Here is a 14,352-nt window from a genome sequence, read left to right as displayed (position 1 = left end):
TGAGTATGCATGGTTAATGTGCGATCTATTAAGTGCAATTGATTTGCATGTGTAGGTGCAACATGCAAAAGATGTGTCATGCTAGCACGACACATCTCGATGCAGCATGACCAACCAATGAGTGCTCCCCTGTTCTTACTAACGTAAACATGCAAAAGATGACTGGGAAATAACCGTTGCTCACTCGCATCATTGCAGATCTTTGGTGAAAATCCATCAAAACAATATAAACCAAAGACACAAGTACTTTATATGTCTATAAACTCAAGTGTTCATAGATATGAAAGGTTGCACTTGATGGACATGTAACTTTTTTCAACCTAAGTTACTATGTTTACCTTTGCCTAAAAACAATGTTGTTGTGTAAAGAAGTTTTAGATATGTGTCCTTTACGTTACTGCTGAAAAAAAATTACTGCCACTTTTTATTACTGAATTGAGAAATTCATTTCAACATATTATTTTCTGTTTCCTTCCTGGCAGACATCATCTCTAGCTTGATTTTTTTAAATGCATTCTAGGTATCCACTCTGAATGAGAACCAGTGTCCCATAGGACAAAAGAGTATTAATAGCCCTTTGTCTGTAAGTCTCATTAACATTTGCCACATGGAATTCCTGTGGACCATTGGCTTTAAGCAAGCATTTTGGTGCTGAGGCCCGCCTGTCACTTTTGCTCAATGTGTACTCCTTTTTTGCAGGCTGCAAACGTCTGCTAGTTATAAGACTGCTCAAATGATGTGATTAGTCAAATATTTACCCTTTTTTCTAGCACTAAGTAGACAACTTTTGGTCAGCTTATTCCTTTAGCCACCTGGTCAGGTGACTTAAAGACCAGTGACCAGCTGCACCATTCCCTAAATCTTCTAGGCTAAGAATATATAGGCAGTGTGATATCACAGTTGCAGTGGGAGGATGCATGTTGCTGCAATATCACCAAACCTGCACTTACACCAGCACTCATGAAATCCTGACAAAAATTTCAAACCGAATTTTGATAAAATTACCAGTGTTGATATTTATTGCTCACAGGGTGGCATGGGTACAAAATAGAATAAATAGGCTGCATGCATGCTGCAGATTTCAGGTATTTCCAGTATTTCCAGAGTTTAACTGCTTCAATCTGTCAACTGAATCATGTACTTTTACAATGTGTTGCTCTCAGGTGCAATTTGTAACTGTATTGTGTTACTGTATTAATTAGTGATGAGTGAATTAGTGAAGAGAGAATTAAATGCATTAAACAACTGCATGCCATTTCATAAAATGTCACTTTTCTAATGGCAGAACCAGTGTGACTGGAACTTTATAGAAGTATCATGATGAACACAGTCACAACTAGCACAGAAGAGTAAACTTTATTTAATTCATCTCACACATACTCAAGTGCAACATGAATATTTATATCTGTAAATTGGTGCTGCAAGGCTTAACATTTTCCACTGGCTAGGAAAATGGATTGTGAAAAATGATTTGGCAAGATTCCAGAGAAGAGTTCTTGTATTTAAGTGTTAAAACTGGTAGTCTCATATCATGTTCTACACAGAATGCATAATATGAAAATCTCTTATTACAATAAGAATTTCTCACCTTTCCAAACATGTCAGACTGCTAAGTCTTAAGAATGTGTGAAAATAGTGGTTAAAATAGTTTTATACAGCAATGCAGCAACAAGGTCCATGGTGACAACAGCATCTTGATAATGTAATTGCACATTGTTTTAGTACATGCATTAAGGGGCAGATTTATTATCATTATGATCAAAAATCATACCTATATGAGTTAAGTGTGACCATATTTAATTTATGAAAGCTTTACCTGTCATTCGAGTTTTTGCAATCTTGAATTCTATGATTTTCCAACATTTCTAATTTTACAAACATTAAATTATCAAAAGTTTAATAATGCAGGCTAGCATGCCATAGATGTCAACAGGAAGGGCATATTTAGAATAATGACAAGTGGATAATCATATTTTTATTCTGGAAAACACAAAAAACAAGATGTAATATTTATTAAATTTACCACAATCATTTCTGTTTTAATGTGATCGTAATTAAACCAATTTGTTAAGTTCAGCAGTGCAGAAATTTGTACAGTGTTTTGGCAATCACTGCAATGGAGATTAGTTCTGATTATTAGTGTTTTTAGTAGTTTTTTTTCTGCAACTGCACAATTCTTGATAAATGTGCCTTTAACTACTGTGGTAGGTTATGAGTTTAAATAATTAGCATTATTTTAGATTATAAACAAGTTGATAAAACACAGCATAATGAGCTGCATACTTGGCTATACAGTTTTTTTTTATATTTTTAATGCTTCAGGTTAATTAATGAAGACAGTCAGTCTAAGTGATATGGAATTGCTTAATTATTATTTCCATCTACAAAAATGTGTTAACATTGAAAAATAAAGAAATGGTTTTGCCATTTTTTTACTTTGTTATAGAATGGCCAATTCTAAGCAACTTTTCAATTAGTCTTCAGTATTTCTTCTTTATAGTTTTTGAAATATTTGCCTTTCTCCTCTAACTCTTTGCCTCTTTCAAATAGGGGTCACTGACCCTAGAAGCCCAAAAACATTTGCTTTGTCAGGCTAAAGCTTTATTGTTTTTGTTACTTTAATTACTTACCTTTCTATTCAGGCCTCTCCTGAGTCTCTTTTTCAAACCCCTACCTGATTGCTAAGGTAGCAACCAGATAGCAACTGAAACTCCAAAGCCACTGAACAAAAAAAAGTCAAAATCTATTAAGCACACTATTAAATAGTACTACTATTGCTGTGTAAAAACTTTACTAGCTTTACTAACTTTCTTTACTAGCCTTTCCTTCTCCTTTAATGGGGTACTGCAGGGTTGTCATTGGTCTTTTGTTTTTCAACTTGTTTAGCAATGACCTTAAGGCTGGCATTGTAAGTACTGTTTCTATTTTTGCTGATCATGATCATACTAACTTGAGCAGAAGTGTGATAAAAAGTTAAATGCAGGATGTAGTGTTTGGAGGCCTCCTTAATTGAAAAGTATTTTGCAGTTTTTGTGGATAATGTCCACAAAACTCTAGGCAGAATACTAAAGCACATACAGTGCCTTCTTGCATTAAAAAATGGCATTAATTCAAGCAATAAAAACATAGTTTTGCCCTCTTTATAGGCATTAACTTCAGTACAATTTTTGTGCCCCAAGAGGCATATTAATGAGCTGAACAGAGTGCAAAGCCATGCAAAAAACTGGTAAGATGAAATAAAAAAAATTAAACTATCCCAAAAAAAAGACTTTGGGTTGTTTTCCATTGAGAAAATGGGGTTGTGAGGGGACCTGTATATTAGAGGAAATTAAAACCAGACAAGATCAAAGAACCAGAGGCCACACCTGAGAAAATGGTTGTCAAATACCCTATCTAGTGATGTTTTAATGGCAGATTCTACTAATGGATATGTATATATAGAGAGATAGGCTGGGTTGAACTTGGTGGACATTTACATTTTTTCAACTTAAAATAACTATTGGGCCCGGCATTATCCTTTATGGAGCTACACAGAGCAGACACTGAAACGTGAAGGTATGCATTTTTTGTGGCAATATCCACTCTGTGTAGTGCCACACAGGCCAATGCTGCACTTGTTAATGGAGCTACAGGAGTGAGCGTATGATCCACTTTCCTCCACCTGCATGCAAACAATTTCTTGGAGCAAAAACCTACAAATTTAGGTCCAACTATAACATACTGTACATACCTTGAACAGCAGTAAAAACACAGATTCAAATGTAGACAAATCTATCTACATTTGCATTTGTGTTTTTACCGCTATTCAGGGATTTTTTGCACTAAAACTCACAAACTCAAATTATAACTTTAAATCAAGTATTTATTATGCTAGAAAAACTTAAATGTAAAACTATGGCATTAAAAGCTTGGGAGGCCTTGAGAATTCAATGGGAGCTGTCCTAGGCAAAACTTAAACTACTCAATTCATGTTTTTTAAGTTTATTTTTTCTTGTAAACTCACATATTGAAGGTATTTAAGTTTTTTCCATTATTTTCTCATTATCACATTTTTTTTTGTTTGGAATTTTAAATAAATAAGCAAACTTTCAAGTTTTATTCGAAGTAGAAAAAACTCTAAAACCTTACAAGTTCAAATTTTGAGAAATAGACCTTTAAATGTTAATGTAGAGGAAATTCCCCTTAAATAAATATCCTGCTGCAATCAGTGTTTACTTACACAGTACAATAATATGCAAAGTAAAGTTTTTAGATGAAAATTGCTTTTTTTGCAGAAAGTTTTTTTCCCCCAGAATTCCAGGACCATTATCAAAATGTTTTGTGTGTTTCCATGCATTACCTGTGACCTGTATGTAGCGTTATTAAAGATGCACACTGGCATTAATTCCAGAGCACCAATGTGTATGGTGTTAATCATTGCATTAGTATGCAATTCACTTGTTAGAAGTCTGTTGCAGTGATTATCACAAACCTTGTGGGAACTACTGCTACATCTAGGGGGATGGTAATTCTTGGTGGGTGGTTTGGCACTAAAGTGCAGATATGTACACAGCTTTGTGTGCATTTTAACACATTGCACTTGCTCTTGTAGTCGTAAATGATTCTTCAGATCTGTAATTCAAACAGGCAGGTGGTTCTCACCTACACTCAATTTTCACGCTCATTTCTGAACATTTCTTTCATGACTTTTTCCTTTTTATCTTTTCTGTCTCCTGTCTCATCTTACTTTTATTTGAATAAAATAATAAAGTTACAGTAAAAAGAATAAAAGGCTACATGTAGTCCAAATTCAAATTTACTATTTAATGCTTTGTGTGTACTTTTGTTATAGGTCAAGAATGGATTGCTGTGAACAAAGAGCCAAGTGTTTCAACTCGATACAAAATTCAGAATTTGAATACTGGTGATAAGATAACTGTTTGTGTTAAAGCAGTTAGCAAAGCAGGAAGCAGTGCTCCAAGAGCACTTGAAAATTTTGTTCAAATTCGAGAAATTGTGGGTAAGACAATATTTATTTCTAAATGGGTCATTGTATGTGAAAACACCAGCGAGAATAGAGTTGAAAATATATCTATGAACATTAATAAATCAAACATTTCTTTTATTTATACTTGAATACTACAAAAATATACACCACACTACAAGTGTTATTTGTTTTACAATACTTTAAATACAGGCATGGGACCTGTTATCCATAATGCTTCCAGATAAAGGGTCTGAATCTTAATTTGAATCTTCATACCTTAAGACTACTATAAAATCATATAAATTTGAATTAAACCCACTAGGGTTGTTTTGCCTCCATTAAGGATTAATTATAACTTTGTTTGGATCAAGTACAAGATACTGTTTTATTATTAACTAAAATACAAAGAGGCACTATATAGAATGAAATAGAATAAAATAATTATTTTAAAAGTGTGTATACTCACAAAAACATTAAAATAGTCACTTGTTCTGGTACCAGTTAGTAGTCCATCAAACAGGCAAGCATAAAGAGATTAGAGTTCACAAAGAGATACAGTTCAAAGCTATGTGATCAATGCAGGGCACAATCACCTTAGCATAAAATCACAGTAAACCATTTATTAATAAAAGGTTGCACTTACAAACACTGAAATACAATCCGCATATCAAATATGCAATGAAGCCCAACACGTTTCATCAGTCCTATTTTTTTTCTCTATTGTAATTTATATTGTAATTTTTATTTATATATATATATATATGCATACACTTATGTACACCTTCATGTTTTAGGTGTTTGATCTATTTATGTTTTTAATTACAATGATACAATATGATTGTTACATTTTATTGTTGTCACGTTGTTCGCTGCTCCTCCTTTGGGAGACACACATGCTCACTAGCTTTACTGGCATAGATCCTTTCTTCCCCTCTTCATGCGTGGCTGACACCTTTGCGTTGCCTACGGCTTTATTGTTTTAGTGTTCACACGTGCACTTAAGTATCCGCAGCGTCTTTTATCATATCCCGTTCTATTCAGGAATAGAGTTTAAATAAGCCCTATTTATTATTACTCTTTAACTCCCTGAAGAAGTCAGAGGACTAACGAAACACGCTGGGCTTCATTGCACATTTGATACGTGAATTGTACAAGTGCAACTTTTTATTAATTAATTGTTTACTTTGACTTTATGCTGTTTCAATATTACAGAAAAAAGGAATATTTTTTTAAAGTTTTGAACCATTTTATCAAAATGGAGTATATGACAGATGGCCCCATAATTCACAACTTTCTGGATAGTGGGTTTCCGGATAATGGATCCTATACCTGTACAAATATTGTACTAATTACTTGGATAGTTTTATTCAAAAGGCTTTGCAAGGCTTTTAAGGACAGCCAACTTCCTTTTGGAACTTTTGTTTTTTTGTTAATCTAACCCAAACTAATATTAAAATAAAATTAACAATGTCAACATAAGAAATTAACTTACAATACCTCTCTGTCAGTTAGCGGAGATTGGTATTGCCTCAGGCAGCAAAAACACAAGCCATCTGCCTGATATGAAAAACCTGCTCAGAACTGCAGAAATTTATAATTTTCCATGGAATGAGTTGTGCTTAAAACTACTTTAATTAAAAGATACTTGCATCCTAATGCACTTGTTCCACTTCCGTATAGTAGTGTTTAGTAGTGATCAGTCCTTTTTGCCTTGTGTTCAGAACTGAGCACTACTGCATCTTTTGACACACAGCTCTGTGCAAACCCTGGAGCTACCATCAACTTCTGACCAGGCAGTAGCTCCAGAGTTCCCTCAGCACACTTGCACCTAAAGAACCGAGTACAAACATCATTGGTACACTGAACACCAGAACTGATTTGAGCAAACACTAGAATTGATACCACAGAAATAGTTAGCACGACTGCATCCAATTTACAGTGTAGCACATGCACAATTAATTGGACCCAGTTGCATTGAACATAGCCTGCAAGAGTCCGATGCATCACAATTACATCTGAATCTGGGGAAAACTCACGTATTTGTGGGAAAAATTTGTGGGAAGATTACGTCCAAAATACGCTCACTTTGCTCATTGCATTGGGTTAAGTGAATGTGCCCTATTGACTCCTGTGGGGACTGAGCAGTCAGCTTCTCTTCAGGTCAATATAGACTCAGAATGTGAGGAGAAGGGCACCAGAAGTGTGGACTGACGATGTTGCCTCTTCCCTCCAACGTACTTAGATGTACTCAGATTACTGACAAATTTAAAGGCTCACATCGCCCATATGTTCCTGTGTAGTTCTCTTCAGCCCAGAGTCTTGAATTACAAACTGTGGCCAAAGTTGGGATTCAAGTGCAGAAACATCTATAAAGCATCTTTGTGTTAGTACTAATTATGTGGTGGATTTGTTTGGACAGTTCATAAAAAAAGACATATGGCCCACTACAGAGCAGTTTGATAGCAAATTATATGTTTTGAAGAATAAGGGAAGTAAGAAGCTGCTAGGATTTGATATTGACACTGGAACAAGAGGATAAGGGCAATGGCAGGGAACGGGGGTGCAAATTGTGATTTCTAAGGGAAAGTCATAGCTATAGGTGCCAGATGGTGGACATGGAGCACAAAAAAAGCACAAGAAATGGGATTAGAAATAGTAAAAAGGGTTGATGCTGCTAGAGAAGTGTTTGGTGCAGAAGTTGAGTGTATATATGTAAGCAGAGGCCACATGATATTTCATGATTGGCACAATGTGCCCCCCCCCCCCAGCAGTTTACAGCGTGGCCCCTAGCATGTCATGACACACAGTTTGTCATTTTTATACTCTGTATTATACACATATTCTGTTCTTGAACATTCTCTTTTGAAAAATGCCATAAAAAATGTAACAAATATAAGCAGCAGTTTTAATTTCTTCACAAAAATTGCAGTGTTGCAGAGAAATTTCGCTAGTAATGATTGGGCAGACCTTTACATGTAGCTGAAATAGAGAATCTTGGGTTGTAGTTCAGCAGGAACTGCTGGTTCTCTAATGAGAAATCCCTGCATGATTACTGAAGCAGTGGTAGGGATATACAGTTAGTTCCAGGGAGAAAACCATATTGGAAATAACCATATTGTAGGATATGTGGAATGTGACTGCTTGGAACAAGCTTGACAGGTGGTCTAAAATAGTGGCAAAGCTACCTCTTAAAAGTATTACCTTGCAGTGCAGAGGTCTCTGGAAAAATATCAGGAGAGATTTATGTTTGGTGAGAACTGTGGCAGCTGGCAAACAAATACCATCTGAAAGAGCCCACGGGACAACAGTATGTCACTTAAACATTTTAACACTTATGTGTCTAATTCTAGAATTCAGGGACTGACAATGCTCAAGGACCTCCAGCTCCAGACTCTCGCTTTTTACCATTTCTGTGCATGTCTTTTAACAATCACTCCTCCCTATGCTGCCTGGCCCCTTCTTGTCTGCTTTGTCCTTTATATCAGTGTAGATTAACCTGTTTCTTCCTGTTGGCATGCTTGTAGACAGAATATTCCAGTGATGTGCTCTCAACTTGCTAAATTTTTATGTATGTATATTTTGTATTGTGCTACTTATGAACACAAAATTCCAGCATCTTTGCCTTGCTGCAAAGTTTCTGATTCATGCCCAAATCTTGCAATCATTTGGCATACCATTTGGATACATTACATTATTGTAGGGTTTCTTTTAAATACACTAATACACTGCTAGATGCTACAGAGCCAAGGCACATATTTGTGCCGATTTTTAAATCCAGCAGTAAGTCTTCTGACTTGCAGCTTTCTCTCTATAAATGTTATGTAAAACATAGTTACATTTTTCACAGAAAGCAATTACGGTAATATCTGCAGTTGTCTATGTTAGAATATTTTTATATATTTAGACTTCTTTTTTGGTAATACCAATACCATGTTTTTTAAAGACTTTGAAGATGCTACATGAAGGATACATGTAATTCTTTATGCAACATAAAGCATTTGCAGTCAAGAAATTAAACAGCAGTGACAAAGATGTCACATTAGAAAAAGTGTCATGAAATACAATTCCTTTGATGCTATTAGCCATATTAAGTGGCAGTACTCAAAGTCAGATGGGAGATGAGTGTGTGTCAGCTGCTAAGCATTTTTCATTTTGTCATTATTTAAAATGTTGCAGCAGCTGTTTTAGAAGTAATAGAAAATAGAATCACAAATTTGCTTTGCTGCGCACACGTAACTGCATACTTACATAGAAAACCACTGTAACACTGTTTAATATCTAGGTTCTAATAACCATGTTTAAAAAATTATAATCCATATTAAAATCCAAACAGCCATCAAACAGCTTACTTTGCAAGGTTCAACTTCGGCTTGCTGAAACATATTTGCACAGAGGTCTGCTGGCCAAAATGTGTATAAGCCGGCCTTCTATTTAACATTTCGCCCGTTCTGAAAAGGGGCAATTGTTCTGATACTGGCCACCAGGCCTGACTGGCAATATGTGGATTCTGGCAAATGCCAAAGGGGCTGGTGTAAGATACCAAAGACTCTGTGTACTTGAAATGCCAGGGCCTATTTTCAACCACAGTCCGGGCCTGCTGGCCACTGCTGTTTTCTGCTGGATGTAGGGATGTAGTTATGTGGTCCTAACCCCCCCCAAAAAAATATTATAGGCCCAGGGTTGGACTGGCTCACCGGGACACCGGGAAAAATCCCGGCAGGGGCCCCGGCGGCCCAGTCCAACTTTTGCCGGCGCTCCCCCTTCTGACTGTTCCTCCCCTGGCGCGTTCAATTTATACACGCTCGGGGAGGACATCGGGTGGGGGCCCTGCGGGGGAGTTAGGGGGGCTCCTGGGGGGGTAGGGGACATGGCTGGCTGGGGCACCTGCAGGGCCCCTGGGGCGGGAGTCCCGGTGGGCCCTGCACCCCCCAGTCTGACCCTGTATAGGCCCCCTTAATAAAATTGTGAGTGACCCCCAACAGAAACAAATCACAGGTGACTCAAGACCCACCCCTGCACAAAATCGTGGGAGACTTGTGATGTGGTGACACTCGACACCCCTGCACTGGGCTACCTGTACCACTGGGCTACCTGTACCACTTGGCCCCCTCCAGTTATTCTACTACTCGGATGGCAGCAGCAGAGAAAATGGCCTGTGTGCCAATAACTGTTAGGGATTTTAGTTCAGCCAGGAAAGGGTTTAATGATATTCTGGATCTTGTCCAATCAGCTTCCAGAGGAGGCTTTTTATTAGGGATGTACGGAACCCCCGAATCCACCCAGATGGATTTGGCCAAATCCCGAACCGAATCCTAATTAGCATATGCTAATTAGGAACTGAAAGGTAAAAAATAGTTGCACAATCCCCTAACATTTAACCCTTCCGAATGCTAATTAGCATATATCTAGTATAAATAAATTTAAAGCAACTGGACTTGTTAAGTAATCATTGAAGACGTTTCACTACTCATCCGAGCAGCTTCTTCAGTTCAACTGACTGGTATGGGAAGTCCTCAGCATATATACTCTTCCACTAATCCAATCACAATGGCACTTTGTAACTCTTCAGAAAGGTGACATCTGAAACTCACAGAGGTGTGAATGCTGTGGAGTTACTTTGAAAGGATTAGCAAAGTATCATGCAACTCTTCAAAGCATGTGTTACTTGTTAGAGTTGCATGAATGGATGTGTGAAGAGTTCTGAAACTCCTTTCCAGAGAAGTTTCTACACACAGCAACTTAATAATACACTGTAATCTAGTGTGGCAGCATGCCTAGAAATCATTGTATTCAAATTAGCTTCTTAAATAGGAATCTGTTATCCCTGCTATTACATCTGCCAATCTACTAAGTATTTATGTAGCTGTAAACAGCACGGGCTACAAGCTAGTATTTATTTATAAAGCATATTAACTCTTTTTATATATTATGAGACAGTGTGCATTTTTTTCAAGGATCTAGTTGCACCTGCAAATTCTTGCCCCTTTAGACAAAAGGTTAAGGGTGATTTTGTGTATCTTGCCTGCTGCACTTTTTTTTTAGTTGCCTGAACTTCTGTAATCAAAATGTCCAAAATTACTCTCTGTTGGTCTCTACAAAAATGCCTTGAAGTACAAGCACTTCTGCTTGTGGGGGGATTCTTGTGAGAAAAAGTGATTGTGATTGTTTTCAGGCAAAAACTGGTTGACAAGCTCCTGTACATGCTATTTGGACAATTTTCAGAGGGGCCAATTTGATGCTAAATGTTTGGGAAATAGCTTATTTTCCATTTTGGAGTGCATAAATCGCAAATGTAGAAAGAGCCTATGATTAAGTACCGGTTAGGTCAAAACGCGTAAGGCTAATTGCACTATGTGCTAGAACAATAAATACTTTATAATTTTACACTATCTCTTCATGAACGATTGCCATTTATTGACCTGTATACCGGAGTGCCTGCCTTTTTCTACATTTGTGATTTATCCATGATGGCTCCCTCAAGCTGAAGGTCTGGGGCATGAGCACCTGGGCCCATCTATACTGCGGGTGAGAGTTTGAAAAACTATTTTATTATGAGCATATGTTTCTTTATTGTGTGTATAAGAGTTTGCAGTCTCCTTGTCTGACTATCAAAAATTTTGCATACTCAGCTCTCACTTTAAATGTTGGCAGAAAACTTTCCCAGGCAAGACACTTCCTTTAGTTTGCATTGCCATCCATAAGTTGGACTATAAAGTAGTTGCAGCTGTTCTTATTATGATGAGCCTTCCTATTTCATCAAGAGTGACTTCTTGGTGAATGACCTGCCTCACCTTGTAGAACAAATTGCTTTAGAAAATGATGTTATATCAGAACACTAAAGCCACCGTGGAACAGATGTTTTATTAATATATTTTTTTTATTTTTAAACACTTATCAACAATGCTAAAACCAGACTTTCAATTAACACCCCTAACTGGAGCCTTAACATTGATGACTAAAAAGTATCACTATGTTTTCTTAATAGATCGTCCCAAAATCCGTCTTCCAAGGTATTTGCGTCAAACATTTGTGAAACATGTAGGAGAAGCAGTGAATCTAGTGATCCCGTTCCAGGTAATTGCTCCAACCATATGTTACAAGTACAAAAAGTGTATTTTCTGCACATTTTTTCTTATATATTTTAGTGATAATTATCGTTTTGTTTGCCCTAGCAAAGTTAGTCTCCATCAATACAGTTATGCAATCTATGAAGAATGTCTCAATCAAGAAAATCAGAATACCACTTAGTCTCATGCCAAATGTTTTGTACATATTATGGGTTTAAGATTGTTACTGTCTGCTTAAAAACATATTTAAATGTACTTTTACTTTTACTTTTTAAATGTACTTTTTAGATACACAGACCACAGATATCAACCTTTCAATGTGCAAAGATTAAAATATATGGTTCATAATATCTCTAAAAAAACAAAGTATTTGACAATCTCAGCTTATGCATTTAAGTAAATCCTTCAGTGAGTTTTCTGATGTATGTCCTTAAAAAGTTTGCGGTTAGCGATGAACAAATCTGTCTCATTTCAATTTGTCAAAAAATTACAAAACTGCTGAAAAATTCACAAATCAGTGAAAAATTTGTGAAATGCATTAAAATCAATGGGCGTTGTTTACACTCCAAGTACTGAAGGCAATGGGCATTTTTTTCTCACTCCAAATACACTGAAGTCAAGTGGCATTATTTTGAAGTTGTTTCTAACTCCAAATGCATTAAAGTGTTTTTTTCACTCCAAATGCATTGAAATGAATGTGCATTTGAGCAGTATTTTTCTCTTGTATTTTTCAATTATATCATACTTACCCAAATGTCTGTTTCCTGGACTGTAGCATGGTAGTGGGCACCAATTGGTTATGTGGCCAAGATTAACAAAGTACTCAATAAATTTGGCTCCCCACCCCCAAGCATAATGACTTAATGACTGTAAACAGTGTCGGGAAGCCTGTGCCAACTACCATGCTACAGTCCAAGAAAAGAAAACTGGGATGTACAAAAGCTACACATATAGGGAGGGAATAACAGAGAGAGAGCTAAACCAACATACAGGCCACTGCACCCCCCCCCCCACCTACTGCATATGGATAGCAGCAGTTATGTAGTAGGCCCAGGTGTGAGTGGGCCCTCCTGCTCCTGAGCATTTGGCTTGTTTCATGGTCATTCCCTATTTCTGAATGGGAAAAAAGAGGAGAAAAAGATGGAAGAATAGATGCTAGCATGTAAATAACAGAGACTAGGAGAATAAAGAGGTTGGGTAAGCAAAGGAAAAAAAACATTTTGGAGAGTGGACCTATGGTTTCTGGTGGGCCCCTGGGGTCCCAATCTGACACTGTATAGTAAGCAGTAATATAGGGATGGAAGATAATCATTAACAACAATATTCTCTAGAAAAAAGACCACAGTGTAGATGCAGAAGGCATTAATAGAATCTTTTTCTCCTGAAAAAAAGAAACACTGAAAACTGACATGGCAATATATTTATTGCACAATACAGAGATGTGCACATCAATAAAAATGACTCACACACATTTTGTTTTTGATACGCATAATTTTTTTGACGCACATTATTTTCGTGCACAAAATACACCAATGGAAAAATACCTGCCGAAAAATTTTGCTCATCACTACTCACAACTCTTTGAATTTATGATTATATTTGTGGCACTATAGGTAGGGCTCAGCCTTAAGAGACCAGAATAAAATATATATACTTACATTATTGAGAGGTGAAACCCTGGTTAAACCTGCTGTTGACATATTCTATCTATCATTCAGCATACTAACAAGTTAATGTAGAAATTGCAAGAAAGGTACTGGATAAATCCAGATTGTCCTAGGTCAGGATTATGTAATATGATCCCTAGACAAAAGTCATCTAATAATAGTAACGCATTACCACTAAATTTACAGCACTATAACATAAAATAATGTGTCAATATACAACAAATAAACACCACAAAGGTAGTCTGCACAACCACAAAACACCATAGTGCCATAGTGATGAGCTGCAGACAATACAGGAAACATTAACAACACTAATATTATCACCATGACAATTCAATTAAAATCTGGAGATTTTTTTTTGTAAATATTAGACATTCAGGAAAATGAGTTTAGCTGAATTGGAAAATAAAAAAATGAGAAATTATGGAGTTCTAGTACATTTGACCCTATATGTAGTATGCTGAGAAGCTGTAATAAGGGAATTATAAACTGCAGTGATTCCCACATTATTAAATACCTGAATATCTAGCAGGGTATTAAAGAACTGCCAAGATGCACACAGTATTAATAAATTGGGTAACTATACCAAGGTAATGTAAAAATACACAGTATCGATACACCTCAAAATTCATGTTGTACCATAGTAATAACA

At 36.5% G+C, this 14,352-nt stretch overlaps 1 protein-coding gene across 2 annotated transcripts in view; it reads left to right on the top strand.

Annotated features, from left to right (window-relative positions):
- mybph (myosin binding protein H) overlaps positions 1-14,352 on the top strand; it is an 84,650-nt gene that overhangs the window by 17,567 nt on the left and 52,731 nt on the right. For both annotated transcript variants that reach the window (XM_012963122.3, NM_001045793.1), the window contains 2 exon segments: positions 4,832-4,999; positions 11,952-12,040. In XM_012963122.3, the coding sequence (XP_012818576.1) occupies positions 4,832-4,999; positions 11,952-12,040 (257 nt within the window).

This window comes from Xenopus tropicalis, chromosome 2 (genome assembly GCF_000004195.4).
Source record: "Xenopus tropicalis strain Nigerian chromosome 2, UCB_Xtro_10.0, whole genome shotgun sequence".
NCBI lineage: Eukaryota > Metazoa > Chordata > Amphibia > Anura > Pipidae > Xenopus > Xenopus tropicalis.
The sequence above is the reverse complement of the archived record's forward strand: the minus strand, read 5'-3'. Positions and strand labels throughout refer to the sequence as shown.